The sequence below is a fragment of the Ursus maritimus genome, unplaced genomic scaffold (genome assembly GCF_017311325.1).
Source record: "Ursus maritimus isolate PB19 unplaced genomic scaffold, ASM1731132v1 scaffold_1, whole genome shotgun sequence".
In the NCBI taxonomy this organism is placed as follows: Eukaryota; Metazoa; Chordata; class Mammalia; order Carnivora; family Ursidae; genus Ursus; species Ursus maritimus.
In genome coordinates this window covers 6676382-6692381 of record NW_024423343.1, presented here as the reverse complement: position 1 = coordinate 6692381, position 16000 = coordinate 6676382, and the positions used below count along the sequence as shown (strand labels likewise).

At 45.9% G+C, this 16000-nt stretch overlaps 2 protein-coding genes across 5 annotated transcripts in view; one reads left to right on the top strand and one right to left on the bottom strand.

Moving 5' to 3' along the window:
* Window positions 1–16000, top strand: part of LOC103662655 (UDP-glucuronosyltransferase 1-6-like) — a 75489-nt gene that overhangs the window by 54243 nt on the left and 5246 nt on the right. Inside the window, exon 1 of one of the 4 annotated variants that reach the window (XM_008690306.2) lies at window positions 7358–8221. The exons of the other annotated variants lie outside the window; for them this stretch is intronic. Coding sequence (XP_008688528.1) covers window positions 7358–8221 — 864 coding nt within the window. Of the gene's footprint in view, window positions 1–7357; window positions 8222–16000 lie in introns of those variants that run through there. 4 annotated transcript variants of the gene reach the window in all.
* DNAJB3 (DnaJ heat shock protein family (Hsp40) member B3) lies at window positions 1970–2942 on the bottom strand. Its single transcript, XM_008690305.2, has one exon. It carries the CDS (start codon window positions 2940–2942, stop codon window positions 2232–2234), a length of 711 nt encoding a protein of 236 aa, XP_008688527.1. The 3' UTR covers window positions 1970–2231.

Sequence of the window (16000 nt, the reverse complement as noted above, 5' to 3'; positions counted from 1 at the left end):
ACAAGGAATACTGATACACAGACTGTGATTTGGAGCGCCGACATTTTTTAAAAGCAGTTTTCAGATTTGAAAATTCTTTAGATAAAATGCTTTATGTATCCGTAAAAGGGAAACTTTCCACTTAGCGGCACTAATCCAGATCTATAACTGAATGCTGTTTGCCTCAAAAATGCTGTTAAAATCCCTGGCAACCACCATTCTACCTCCTGTCTTCACTAACTTGACCACTCTAGGTATCTTATTTATAAATGGAATCATACAGTATTTGTCTTTTTTGACTGACTTATTTTCACTTAGCCTAATGTCCTCAAGGCTCATTCATGTTGCAGCATATGTCAGTTTCCTTACTTTTTAAGGCTGAATAATATTCCATTGTATAGATTGACCACATTTGCTTATATATGCATCCATTGACTTGTGGGTTGCTGTTACTAGGTCGCTAGAGCTGTTAAGATCCATGACCTCTGAGTGACCCCAGTATGCCAGCCTTACTGGACCCAACTGAAGACTTTCCTGACCAATGGAGACTTAATGTTAACCAATTGTATAGACACAAATGCACTTACCCTGTCCTATACAGAGGGTTTTTAACCCTTAATTAGCATAACCACCATGAAACTGTGCACCCTCTTTTCTATCACTTCAGAACCCTTGACATCCTTCTCTCCCTGCTCTTCCTCCCCTCCCCTCCCCACCAACTATGAATATCTTCACTGGTGAGAGTTCCCTAGCCTGGCAAATAATGAACTGATTTTTAGAAAGCCCTAGTAGCCTGTTTTATTCTGATGCTTCTTGCACAATTAGTGGGTGAGAAGCGCTGCCTGGGTACCTCAGTGACCATTTGATGTAGCTTTAACAGACTGTGTGCCCTCGTGGGACAGTAGTGGCTGAATCCTATGCTTCTGCTGTGTATTGTTCACGCACCATTCCACGGGTGGTTGGCCTTTACAGGCATCAAATTCAATTTCATATATTCCTAGTTACACAGGGTGCTCAGGTCACATGACCTTCCTGTAAAGAAGAAATATGCTGCATTTTTAGTCTGTCTAGTTCAGCTGCGTTCTTGCTCCCGTGCCTTATGCAAACTTTTCCTTAGACATGACCAAAGGGGACAGTACACTTTGTGATGGACCATCCCAAGGCAACCATGCCCAAAATGGTTTTCACTGGGGGTATAAACTATGCCAACAGAAATTTACTCTCTTCGATGTATGCTGCCTCCTTCACCCAATCAGTACTCCAAGCTTTCCAATATTCTTGGCTTTTGTCAACTTAATTTGAAACGAGACACATCCTGCACACAGTAATAGTATAGTTCTGTGTAGCCTCACAGAAACATTTTCCACATTTCCATCAATCATAGTTGTACAACCCAGTTGGGTACAGGCTAACAATCAGATTTGTATGAAGGTTTTGAATCATCACTACCACTGTTTTTTTTTTTTAATTGCTTAAGTGATCTCAGTGAAGTCTATAGGATGCTATTAACTAATCCTGCAACTGCGAGGAATTCACTTAAGTATTTTGCCGAAGGCTTTGGAGGGCACATGTTCCTGCTCACACGGACTTCAGTCCCCGGAAATGGATTTCAGATTTCTGACCTCCAGCTCTTTAAGAGAATAAATCTGCATTGTTTTAAGCCACTAAATTCGTGGTAATTTGTTACGGTAGCCATAGGAAATGAATACACTCCTTTGGCAGGTTTACCTGTTTTTTAAAAAGCCTAGGCTTATTATATTTAAACGGTGAAAACTCTTACTAGTAAGTCACCAGCACTTATGTGGGACTAAAAACCATCCTTAAGCCAGAAGTATTAGTGTTTTCACATCTTTTACTATGATGTGTTGAAAAAAAATTGAAGTAAAACGATTTATCTCGCCAACGTTAACTTCAAAGCAAACTACCTGGCTCACGTTTCAAAACAAAATGGAAAGGCAAGGTTCAAGGTGCTGTAACATTTTGTCCTAGTACTAGGAAATAATCACTGTCTGCCTCGGGATTACGTTTAATAAATAGCAAAGTGCATACAGATATTTACAACAGTGCTAAAAGAAAAAGAGGTCCTATCCGTGTGGTCCCAACAATAACAACAAATAGGTATTGGCACGAACTGTTTATAAATTCTTGAGTACAGCTGTTCTGAAAGTAAAGTTCCCTTGCAATCTTCAAAAAAAAAAAAAAAAAGTCCTGCTATTCCTCACAACGTGCTCTAAATTCAACGTGGACTGGAATTACTTGGTGTCAGAGCACAGCAACTGCTCTTTGCCATTTATTACCAGGGACTTGAACTCGCCGTCTTCTGCCACCTCCACTCTTTCTCGGCCATTCTCAATGATTCTCTTGGTGGTGATTTTTTTGCCATTAACGATTTCGGTGGAAGTCGACATGGATCTGAAGTTGCATGTCCCACCACTACCACAAGACATGGAGAAGGAGGAAAGGCCTCCGCTCCCCAGGGAACCAAAGGAACTAAAGTCCGTATCAAAAGAAGAAAAACCACCCCCAAATGCTGGAAATTCGCTGAAGGCGAAGAAGGAAGCGGTTCCTCTGCTTCTGCTTCCCCGGGAGCTCCTCCGACCGCCCACGATGCTCTCTAGTGGGTCTCCGAAGAAGTCGGATGAAAATGGGTCGCGGTCCCCGAAAGACTCCCTGAAGACCTCGGCCGGGTCGCGGAAGGTGAAGACGTACTCGAAGGGGTCGCGGCAGGGCCCGCCGCCGTCCTCCACTCCCCCCTCGCCATACCGGTCGTAGACGCCCCTCTTCTTGGCGTCTGACAACACCTCGTAGGCCTGGGCCACTTGCTTGAATCGCCTCTCCGCCTCCTCCTTGTTCTCAGGGTTTTTGTCGGGGTGCCACTTGAGCGCCAGCTTGCGGTATGCCTTCTTGATGGCCTCGGATGACGCCTGGCGGGGCACGCCCAGCACCTCGTAGTAGTCCACCATGTCGCAAGGCCTGGCACGACCTGCGGACCACTGGCTGGACAATGGGTGCGCCTAGCTGCCCCCGGGGCACGGGCCCGAGTGCCCCGCGACGCCAGGCCCCCCGGAAGGGGCGCCCTTGTGACGTGGCCAGCATCTCATTGGTCTAGGCCGCATCCCAGAGTGCACTGCAAGGGGCTTGCCGCTCTTCAGACGAGGGTCTCTGGCGTGTGGCGCAGGGACGCGGAGGCCCCGCCCACTGAGGCCCCGCCCACCCTCTGGCCCCGCCCCACCGGTCCCCCGAGGCGAGCTGTCATCTCCAAGTCCCCAGCGCGCAAAAGAGGAGGTTAGCGGGAATAAGGGAGCCCGGGGCTATGGCGGCGGGGGAGAATGATTTTGCTAAAGTAGGCTTTCTGTCAGTCTCCCCCTCCATCTGTGGGGGTAGGGTGATGGGGGTGCGTTTCGTCTGACCCTGTGGCTCAAGGACAGCCACATCATTTGTCCAAAACAGCAGTTCTCCGGTTTTTTGTCTCCAGAACCCTTTTGCTTTTTTAATGTAGGTTATATCTGTCCATACTTACTCCATTAGAAATTAAAGCAATGGGGAAAAATCGTTCGTCAATTTAATAGCAATGAAACCATTGCATGCTAACATAAAGCATATTTTTGTGGGAAAATAACTTCTTTTAAAAAGATTTATTTATTTTAGGGGTGCCTGGGTGGCACAGCGGTTAAGCGTCTTCCTTCGGCTCAGGGCGTGATCCCGGCGTTCTGGGATCGAGCCCCACATCAGGCTCCTCCGCTAGGAGCCTGCTTCTTCCTCTCCCACTCCCCCTGCTTGTGTTCCCTCTCTCGCTGGCTGTCTCTATCTCTGTCGAATAAATAAATAAAATCTTAAAAAAAAAAAAGATTTATTTATTTTAGAGAGCGCAGGTGAGCGCACGCGCATGCACAAGGGTGGAGGCAGGGCAGAGGAAGAGGGAAAGAATCCCAAGCTGACTCCGCTCTCAGAGCAGAGCCTACATGGGGCTCGATCTCAGGATCTTGACATCATGACCCCAGCCAAAATCAAGAGTCCTATGCTTAACTGACTGAGCTGCCCAAACGTCCCAAAGTAACTTTTTCAAAGTAAAAAAATTAGTGAACAGTGACATCATTCTACATTTTTCTTGTCTCTCTGGTTTAAAAGAGGAGAACGGGATTTTTCTGTCTGCTTCTGCAGTCAATGTATTGCTATGTCATGGTGATGTGGCCACTGAGAAACTCCACTGTACCCTTAAGAGATCATGTGAGTGAAAAAGCCAAATATCATTACGGAAATTTTGACTTTGCAAAATCCCCCTAAAAAATTCTTGGGTGCCCTGGTTTGAAAACCCCTGGTCTAGTGTATCAAAAGGATTAAAACTTGCTGGCCATGCTTACAATTGGTCAACCTTGGTGTAGTAATTATTTCCACTAAAACTGCTATAACACGACCATGACTTTCTTTTTGGCATTTTTGGACATCTGACCTCTCTCTACTTTCTCTTATTTTCTGACATTGTATTTTTTGCTTTGATAAATGGCAAGGCAATACCAATAAAGGTCACTTAGTTCTAAGAAGAAAATGATTAACCAGTGAACTCTGTAATATTTCATCATAAAGGGTAGTAGATCCAATGAGGAACTCTCTGTCACCAGGACAAACTTCATGTCACCTTGGGCTGAGTACAATCCTGGAGCTGGTGCTTTATAATCATGCAATAAACAGTAGTAGGAAGTGGGTTGGGAGTAGAGTCTAGTGTGAACAAAGCCATGTGGGAAAAGCCTGTTTGGGGATGGTCAAGTGATCCAGAATGAGTGGAAGGAACGGGGCAGAGGGGGAAGGGTCAGGTGAGAGGGCTGGAAAGGAGGAATGAGCTTGGACAGGTGGGCTGAAGGTCCATTCCAGGGAATTTTGAGGGCAAGGCTGGAGTCTAAATTTTATTCTGGGTCCTAGGAAGCTGTTGACCAAGGTTTCAGGGATGGTGGTGAGTGGGGCCGTGCAAGAGGCAGCTGATGCTGGGACTCAGAAAGGGGAGATGGGCGTTGGAGGTCCTGGGGGTCTGAGGCCCTGAAACAGGACTATGTCAGCCGAGTCTCGGAGACAGTGAATTCAGCAGTAGCTTGCTTGGAAACGGGGCCTAGAGCAAAGGAGAAGGGAAGAGTCACATCTGTACAAAAACATTTACTGAGTGCTTACTGTCTGCAAACCCATGGACTGGCGCCCGGGTGAGTGATTCCGAAGCTGAAACCCTGCTTGTAAGGGCAGAGTTGTGTCCCCAAACCGTCCAGCCACACAGAGGCCTCAAAAAGTCCTGAGGCTCTGCGTGATGCAGGAAAGTCATAAAATCATTACAATGGTGACCGAGTGTGTTTACAGCCCTTTTGCTCCGGGTAATTTACAGATGAACTCTTATGACATTGAGAGTTCAGAAGAATTATTGCCCTTAATGTTTAAACTGGACTATGAATTTCAGAATTGCAGATAGGGGCACACCAATGGGCTGAAGCATTGCTACCTCTTTTCTACCCACCCAGAATCTTAGCCCAGGAGAACAGAAAGTGCTGGGGGGGGGGGTTGGGGAGCTTCACAGTGCATGAGTGTCTGACCATGTGCAAATGCGTACGCCCATATATACTACACAGACTGGAGGTCTGTGGAGGAAGGAGAGTGGGACAAGGAAAAGAGACTCTAAGTACCTGTTCTAAGTACCAGAATGAAGGGGGGCCCTGTGGATATGCCCCACAGGACATCAAAACTTTCAAGTTAGCAGTTTCTCCATGACCTTCCTCTCAGGGCCCTGCTTATGGGTGGCCAGTGATGACTGCAGTCAAGATATTAGGATCTGTGCTCCCATCCTGGGATTGTAGAGTACAGCAACAGATCCCCAAAGGAAAGGGCAAGATGATCAGTTCTGTCTGCACTCAGGTTTGCCTTTTCTTCAGGAGGGGCATTTGTGTTTGTGACTACCATCCTTGCTCCCTGACCCTCTTCTTGATAGTTTGGGATACCAGCTAGGCATGTGTGAGCACATGTGCCTTCTCCCCATTTATTTCGATTGGGTAGTGACTGTGGGGATCCCAGCTTTACTTCTGGCTCCTAGTTGGCTATAAATGTCAAACCCAGACATAAGATCTGGATAGTGCTAGAGGCCATGGGGAGTTGTGGTTAAGAGCAGGGTCTCCATGCTCTGACACTCAAGGCCTGCATCTCAGCTCTGTCACTTAGTAAATGCAGGACGCTGGCGGGTCGTATCATCTGTCTGAGCCTCAATGTCTTCCTCCGTAAAATGGGACTAATGGTATCTGCCTTTAAGGGATAATTTTAGGGGATTACATAAGATGTGTTGTAAAGTGCTTAGCACCATACTTGGTACCTAGTACATACTCCGTAAGTATATGTTCTTATTGGTTTTGTTCACCTTTCCCCTTTGCGTCAGCTGCGTCATCAGAATTTCTCAGTGTTTGCTCTCGCTGCTGCCTGTCTGAGCAAACGCACGTCTGTCCTGAGAAAGGCCTTCTGTGCACGTGGGCCCGAGGGGGCTTCCCTTCCCGCCATTCACTAGCCAGCGGCATTCCTCTCCTCCTGGGTGTGCTTCACAGCCTCTGACGCGTCTGTTTATCTGCTTACATTGTCAGTCTGTCTCTTCTGATGGAGCCTGAGTTTGGGGGAGGCGGGAGACTCCTCTGTGGTGGTCTCTGCTGGCACCCCCAGGCCCTGTAGAGCCGTGTAGGACTTAATAAGTATTTTGTTGGGTGAATGAATCAAAACGATGAAGGGTTGGGCAAGACCCTGAGAGACCTGTGGGGAAGACGTCCCGCAACACTGCTATGGGCCAAAAGCAGGCTTGCAGTGTCATGTTCTTCTCTTTCTAAAAGTCATATTCTGCTTTCTAGTTCATTCCTGAAAAGGAAGTCTAATTTGTCACCACATAGCCTTTTTCTCCTCTCGGGGTCCATGGAACTACTCATTTAAAGCATTCAAAGGTGCTGGAGCTGCTTTCCCTTCTCTAGCCCCTCAAGAATGTGATTGGAGTGGTTGGTAAAGAATTCCAGCCAGTGAAACTGTTGTTGCCTGTTAAGAAAGCTAGTACGCTTGTTGGGATGGGCGCGGGGTGATGCATGGAAGTGTTGAATCACCGTATTGTACACCTGAAACTAATACGACACTGTATGTTAACTAACCGGAATTAAAATAAAAACTTAAGAGTAAATAAATAAATAATAAAAATATTTAAAAAAAGAAAAGAAACCTAGTAAAGCTCTGCCGTCGTTAGCTCTAAAGGTGAACTTCCGGCTACTAATCATGTGATACAATCAACCATTAACTTTGAGTATAGATTGGTTCTTGCGACAGGGAAGTAGGAGAGGGCAAACTTGTGGCAGGAGAGAGTCTTGGAAGCAAAGGCGGGAGAACCATGGCAGCAGGGTCCCGAGGTCCACGTCCGCTTGTCCTGGGCCTGCTGCTGTGCGCTCTGAGCCCCACTGTGTCCCACGGCGGGAAGCTGTTGTTGGTGCCAGTGGATGGCAGCCACTGGCTGAGCATGCTCGGGGTCGTCCGGCAGCTGCACCAGAGGGGACATGACATAGTGGTCCTAGCTCCTGAGGCCTCCGTGCACATCAAAGAAGCAGCATTTTACAGCTTGAAGAGGTACCCTGTGCCATTCCGAAGGGAGGACGTGGAAGCCACTTTTATCAGACTTGGGCACGGTGTTTTTGAGAATGACTCTTTGCTGCAGCGTGTGGTCAAAACGTACAAGAGAGTCAAGGAGGACTCTGCCCTGATTTTGTCTGCCTGCTCCCACTTACTGCACAACAAGGAGCTCATGGCCTCCCTGGTGGAAAGCAGCTTCGATGCCGTGTTGACAGACCCTTTCCTCCCTTGTGGCCCCATCGTGGCCCTGTACCTGGCTCTGCCTGCCGTGTTCTTCTTGAATGCGCTGCCGTGTGGCCTAGATTCTCAAGGTACCCAGTGCCCCAACCCACCATCCTATGTGCCCAGGCCTCTCTCCCTTAACTCTGATCACATGACCTTCTTACAGCGGGTGAAGAACATGCTCATTTTCTTGTCAGAGAACTTTCTGTGCAATGTGGTTTATTTGCCGTACGGACCACTTGCCTCAGAAATCCTTCAGAAGGATGTGACTGTCCAGGACCTTTTGGGCTCCGGCTCTGTCTGGCTTCTCAGAAGTGACTTTGTCAAGGATTACGCCAGGCCCATCATGCCCAACATGGTTTTTGTTGGTGGGATCAACTGTGTCAGCAAAAAACCACTGTCCCAGGTGTGTATTTGAGGGGGACCTTTATAAGTCTGTATCCTTGCAAGTACTTTGGATGGAAGCACTTGGCCCCGATATACACCGAGTGAGCATGCTGGCATAGTCTCAGATGCCCTCTTTCATTAGTTTCTACCTTATAGATCTCCCGGCTCTGGGTTGTAATTAATATCTGTCTTAGGCATCCTCTTCTGGGTTATTTCTTTGTATAGGATACTTTAGGAAAGTATACTTTGGGCATTTTCTTGTGTGTGCTCCAGTGAACAGTAATCAGTAAGATGTGACAAACATTAATGGCCATAAGCACAGAACAATGAGTGTCGGGATCCTTGCCGAGACCACAAATCTGCAGCATGCACCTTGCCCTTGGTTGGGTCAGACACACAAGAGTCAAGACTGTTGAAATAATTCTTTGACATTTATGGGTCCTGATGGCAAAAGTTGCCTTTATGTTTCTGGTTAAAGATCCAGTGGATATTCTGATAGGAAGCTGGCTCCTGCGGTCCCTTCGCTTCTAGTAAGTAAATATCAGACAATCAGATTCTGGCATTGGGCAGAAAGGTCCTGAGTTTCATTCTCTGCAATGCTTATAAGTTAATTTTTTCCCATACAGAATGTGAGGTATGCAAAAAAGGAGCATTCATATTCTCTTCCAGATCTCAATGGAGGTAATAGAGAATAACAGGAGAATTGCTGTTGGGAAGGGTTCTCCAAGGAGGTGACATTTCCGTGGGCATTCATTCATTTATTTTCCAAGTATTGGTTGAGGATCCTCTGGTAGCCCAGGCACTTTGCAGGTGCTGAGTCTGGCTCCTACTAAGGGACTGTCATCACCCTCGAGAGCACTGAATCTTATTCCCAGAGTGACTCCAACGTGATTCACATTTTAAATGATCATGTCATTGTCACGGCAAGGAGAAACTTCGGATGGCAGAAAAAACACCACGTGAGAAATCCAGGGCTGTGTGGTTGTCTCCACCCCATTGCCGCATGACCAGGTCCCCTCTGTGGGGCTCTGATTCCCCCCCCATCATGTGAAAAGAGAGCTGGTGACCCCCTCAGATCTCCCACCAATAAGATTCTGATGCCCCGTGGCCTGTTGGAGAAGTATATGTCTGATGGGGTGGTCTGGTTAAGAAAGAAGGAGATCGTGTTGATTTTTTGGAAAGCAAAATGAGAAAACCTCACGTTATAGAAAACCAGTAATAATTCTCTTTCATATGTAGGAAAAGGTGAAATAGTCCCAAACCAGTGGTCACATCATAGATCAAAGAAAAGAGAGCTAGTCAGTATGTCTAAGTTAAACTGGAATTAAAGAGGAATATTTTTGGCATCATTATATAGGATCCAAATGAAAACAATTATGTTTCGCCTTTACTTTGAAATGTAAAACTTTGGAGATGTGCATGCATAATAGAAATTCCACTCGGAATAGAAGGGCTTGCTTATAAATCTGCGTGGGTATCCTCAGTTACACTGGCCTTCTTTCTATTCTCGGGACATTCCAAGATCTTTCCCAGTTCAGGACCCTTGAAGCTGATGTTCTGTCCTGGGCTGCTGTGGCTGAATTTGTGAGGTGGCTGTCTTCTTACTTTTCAGGTCAGCTGTAAAGTCACTTCTTCAGGGAGTTCTTCTCTCTAAGATAGGATCCTGTGCTCTTTCCTTCATAGCACATCAAGTACTGTGATCATCTCATTTAGATACTTGTTTATTGATCGTCTCTTCCATATATGTGGGGGCAGGGACCACTGCTGCCCGTTACTGCACTCTTAACACCTGGGTCTGCACGTGATTGGTGTCTGGTAAATATCAGCATCTTGGACCACATCTTCTTTATCCATTCATCTGTTGAAAGGTATCTCAGCTCCTTCCACAGTTTGGCTACTGGGGACATTGCTACTATGAACATTGGGGTGCAGGTGCCCCTTCTTTTCACTACATCTCTATCTTTGGGATAAATACCTGGTAGTGCAATTGCTGAATCATAGGGTAGCTCTATTTTTAACATCTTGAGGAACCTCCGTACTGTTTTCCAGAGTGGCTGTACCAGCTTGCATTCCCACCAACAGTGTAAGAGGATTCCCCTCTCCACATCCTTGCCAACATTTGTTGTTTCTTGCCTTGTTAATTTTAGCCATTCTAACTGTTGCGAGGTGGTATCTCATTGTGGTTTTGATTTGTATTTCCCTGATGGCAAGCTCTGTGGAGCATTTTTTCATGTGTCTGTTAGCCATATTACAAAGCTAGGATCATCAAGACAGCATGGTACTGGCACAAACACAGACACATAGACCAATGGAACAGAATAGAGAGTCCAGAAATGGGCCCTCAACTCTCTGGTCAACTAATCTTCGACAAAGCAGGGAAGAATATCCGATGGAAAAAAAAGACAGTCTCTTCAAGAAATTAAAGAAATTGGGAAAATTGGACAGCCACATGCAGAAGAATGAAACTGGACCACTCTCTTACAGCATACACAAAGACAGACATGTGTGCTTGTATCGAAGTTTTTGTTGCTTGTTTTACAAAAAAGGTAGTAACATATCCCCATGGCTCACCTATGAATATGTCATGAATATCGTTTCGGTTCGACATCTGATATCTATTTTTTTTAACTGCGCCATGTTTCATGGTATTTACGTGCCACAGGTTATTCTGTTAACCGTGTAATCTTGTTCCCTAGGAAGGACACTGAAGTTTATGTTCCAGGGCCTTGCTCATCTTGTTGTTACTTCAAATATTACCTTACCAAAGGTCAAGTACTTTGTAGTTTTCTTCCTATTTATTCTGTTCCTTTCTTGTTCAGTTTTTAAGTATTTTACACTTTTTTTTTTTTGCTCACTCCTGTGAATGTGATAGTTTTTCCGTTTCCGTCTGTAGCTGGTTATCTATTCACTATTCAGCCCACATCAAATTTCAGCCTAATCAAAATATTGATTTCATCATTAAAAAAAAAAAACCCAGCATGCAGACTTTCATCAATAAAGAAAAGATGGTTTCTTCTGTTCTGAATTCCATGCCAGGTATTGGTCTTATCGAATTCACTAGAATCTTTAAAAACGATTGAATGATTTTGACATTTGCAAGGATTCTCGTCTTGCTCCTGATTGTAATGAAGATTGATTTTCATTTCATTGGTTTGTATCACATTTGCCTTTGTTTTTTGGCAAATAGTCTTTATTTATTTAAATGGTTTCCTTCTTTACTTTAGGATGTTTACTAGGAGGGGCTATAGAACTTTATCTACTGTCTTTTTCAATATCATAGTTTTGGCATCATTTATCGATATATTTTCTTTGCCTGAAATTTGTCTAAGTGCTGAGTTGTGACGACTATGTATTGGTTGCTACCTGGTTTGGGGCAAGCAAGCCTTGGTGTGAGGATGTCTTTGTAAATCATACCAAACAGCAGCCCTCTCTGTCTTACTTAATATTTTTAATTCGAAATTCCACTTTTTTGATATTAATGTTACCATTCCCGTATTATCTTGTTTACCTTTCCCTAGTGCCTCTTTGGTACCCATTTGTCTTCAACCTTTTTTTTTTTTTTCTTCCTTTTTAAACAACGTGGAGCTGATATTCTTAACCCGGTCAGGAGACTTTTGCCTGTTTGCACTTAATTTAACAATTGCTAGATTTGATTCTAACTTTACCAGTTTATTTTTATTTTACCTGGTCATTTTCCCTTTTCCTGATTTTTGCTTGTCTGGCAATTCAGTATTTTTTTTCTTTTTCCCCCTTGGTTAATTAAAGAATTTTTTTCTACACTTCCATTACTCTAGTGGAGATCGTCCCTGTCCCAGTGCTCTTGGTCCAAGTCCTGAACTTCAAGAATAGAGATACAATCTTTAGCGGATAAAGAGAGTTCATATGAGAGGCACACCTTGTGTTGGGCATGTCTGGGGTGCCTGGCAGGTAAAAGAGAGTAGGACAGAATTGAGAGCAAAGGAATGAAGCTCAAGGATTCTAAGATGTCCTTCCCTACTCAGGGTGAGACATGTGGGGATTCAGAGATGATGTCCATCCAGACATGTTGGGTCTCAGGGAAACAGCCAAACTGAAGGTCAGTGAGAACAGAGACTTGATGATGGCGTGGACAAGAAAGACTGGTGAGCAGGGAACCTGGCGGGCTTTGTCCCTGGCTCTGAATGTGTAGTGATAAAGCAACAGTTTTCCAACGTGCTAAGTGCTTACCAAGGATTTTGACAAACAGGTGACATTCGGGAAGAGAAAATCTGATAAAAGCCTGGAACTCAAAATACTGAACTCTGCCAAAGTTAGGACCTGTGTTAAAGGCTTCAAGTGGGTTGGTGCTTTCACTTCAGAGGGGGCCTCGTCCTTTTTGGAAGGAATAAGAGGTCGGGGAATTGAAGGTTATTTTCGTTACGCCATCGCTTCACTCTTTGGCCACTCTAGAATCTGTGAAGTCAGGGCCAGGTTTGGGGAAGTTTTGCCAAGTAGGGTGTGGACCTCACCACTGTTGAATTCTGGGAGGGGCTGGCTCAGAAGAGGCGTTGGCCGAGACAACACAATCTCTGCAGTTTGCCTTTCTGTGATCTGTAGATGAACTTCCGTGACATTTAAACTTTAGTCTTGCTATGTACCTTTGTACCTTTGGGTGTTTATGGACCTGTGGGTTCCATTTTATGATAATCACACCCTGCTGGGTGCCGAGTGGGTGTGGGAGAGTGTACAAGGAGGGGAAATCAGACATGGCCCTTTGTAGATACGGTTAAAGTAGGAGTGGGTTTCATGAAGGAGGGAAGGTCCTAGAAAGTGAGGTAAGCTGTTTACCTTCACTCAGAAGAAAGAGCTCAAAACGTACTTGGAGATGAGCTGTCTTTGCAAGGAAAGAAGGATATGGTGTAATCCTGGGGAGGAAGGACTTCAGGAAAACCGTCCTTAGGATGTTTTTATCATAGACCAGAAATGCAGTGTGGTGGTGGGGAGGACGATGTTGGCCTCCCTGACCTTTCAGATGAGCCCAATGGAGAGGGCTGAGACACAGTCACTAGGAGCCAGAAGCCTCAGAGAGAGCTGGTGGGGGAGGACCAGGCTGGGGGCTCACCCCTGAGGAGGGCTGGGCAGTGTTCAGGCTTTATTGGTCATGCTCTGAACCAAACCTGAAAGAAGTCTCTTAAAATCACATGTGCTTAGCCCTGTGGGAAGTCCTCTCCATGTCACACCCAGGGTGGCCAGCGTTCTGGTTTGAAGAGGATGGAAAGTCCCATATTTCAAGAAACCCCTCAGTTCTGGGCAAACCCCAGCACATCACACAGTCTCATTAATGTCCTTGGCATTCTTGGGAAACATATAAAACCATTTGGGAGACTCTAGGGGAGTTCGTTAAAACATGAATAACCTACAGTTGGGGGGAAATTGCCACACTCGTACCTCCTCTGTTTCCTCTATGTGAATTGCCACTCTGTGTGTGCGTGTGCCCCCACACATGTGTGCATGCAGGTGTGTGCCTGTGTGTGCATGTGTGTATGCCCGAGGGCATATGTCTATGTTTCCTGAAGACCACAGTACCTTGGAGTTGGCTTTGAAGGTTGGGGACAGATCAGGCTGGGCTGAGATTATTGCTGAGGGTTGCGTCTGGAGGCTCCCTCCCCCTCTTCCTGGGGACACAGCCACCACTCTTGACTCCAGGTTCCTCTGTTTCCCCACCGTAGCTAATGCTGCTATTCTTTTGGTTGGATCATCTTTTTGTTGCTTCCTCTCAGAGCTTTTGTCTGACATCCATCTTATAAAGTCTATTCCTTATTACTTTAGGGATAGAGGCTTCATAGGTCATAATCTGTGATCTGGGCTTACTAGTGGGGGGTCCAGCCATCACTGTCTCTTACCCTTATACATGCAGACACTTCTGAAGATCCCATCCCCCTGCTTCATCCAAGGGAACCACGGATTGTCCATTTTCTAGTAGTTGTAAGGTTCATTATTGACCAGAGAACCACTCACAGTTCATTCCTTATTCCTTGGGTCATCTGGCCCAGAAGTTTCTTCAGAAACAAGTCCCATTGCTTTGTCTTGAGTTTTGTCCTTATGTACCCAAGGCTGTAATGCCCATCGGTGGTCTTGGTTGGAGGCATCAGAGCGGCCTTATAGTTGCAATCTTCCTGGGATGATGGGGATGGATATATTGCTAGAAGGGATCAGCTTCTGGAATGCGACAGGAACACTCGGTGGGGGTCATGTGCTGGGTGGGTTGAGACTCACTGCTTGTGTATCCTTCTCACGGGTGACTTCGGTACTCAGGGTTTGCTCACATGCCCTTGGCCCTCTCTGAACTCTGCAGAAGGGGCTCAGATCCTCCTGCACCCTTGGTGAGGTTTTCTGTCCCATTTTGTATCTCTCATACCTAGGGAGGAATATTTCGATTTTTACAGTACGTTATGAAGCCCTCAAAGAAAGATTCAGATATCTTTCTGTCTGTTCTTGCTAAGGCAGGAACGCTGACTTACACTCTTCAGAAAGCTCTTCTCCAGGAAAGGCGGGAAATTGCCAGGTTGACTGGCTAAGTTTCAGCACTGAGTTGACATGAATATGATCCCGAATCACCCCAGTGTATTGGCTGCCATATGCAAGACCCTGGTGTAGGCTGTGGGGAAGCAGGAGTTGTTACAGGCTGTCTTGGCTATTTGAGGTTTTTCCTTAACCATGAGCCTCATCCTCAACACTATTTGCAGCTTTCTGTGTTGGCTCCATTCATTCTTTATGTTGATAAAGGGAATATTCCAGAAGCCTTGGAAAATAATACACATCTTTACTATAGATTTTCTTAAAGGGGCAGTGCAGGAGTTTTAGAGTCTACAGAAAGCTTTCCGAAATCCTCCTTGGACAGCTTTCCTCTCCGCCAAGGTCTCCCTTCACCGATCTGCTGAATGACTCTCTCCCTTCTCTGTGATGCTCCTTCACCTTTCCCCCTTCCTCCTGCACTGCCTTCCACTCTCTCCTTTAGTCCCCTTCCTGAAAGCCTGCTTTCTGTTGTCTATATGGACCATATCTTCTTTATCCATTCATCTGTTGAAGGGCATCTTGGCTCCTTCCACAGTTTGGCTATTGTGGACATTGCTGCCATGAACATTAGGGTGCCTGTGCCCCTTCTTTTCACTACATCTGTGTCTTTGGGGTAAATACCTAGTAATGCGCTTGCTGGGTCATAGGGTAGCTCTATTGTTAACATCTTGAGGGACCTCCATGCTGTTTTCCAGAGTGGCTGTACCAGCTTGCATTCCCACCAACAGTGTAAGAGGGTTCCCCTTTCTCCACATGAACAATAGCATGGAGGACCATAGGGGAAGGGAGGGAAATCTGAAGGGGGAGAAATCAGAGAGGGAGATGAATCATGAGAGACTGTGGACCCCAGGAAACAAACCGAGGGTTTCAGAGGGGAGGAGGGGTGGGGAGAGGGTAACAGGGTGATGGGAATTAAGGAGGGTACATGTTGTGATGAGCGCTGGGTGTTACACATAACTAATGAACCGTTGTACACTGCATCAAAAACTAATGATGTATGGGGCACCTGGGTGGCGCAGTTGTAAAGTGTCTGCCTTCGGCCCATGGCATGATCCCAGCGTTCTGGGATCGAGCCCCACATCAGGCTCCTCCGCTAGGAGCCTGCTTCTTCCTCTCCCACTCCCCCTGCTTGTGTTCCCTCTCTCGCTGGCTGTCTCTGTCAAATAAATAAATAAAATCTTTAAAAAAAAAACAAACAAAAACTAATGATGTACTATACAGTGGCAAACTGAACATAAAAAAAAACCCAAATGGTTATTTGGGG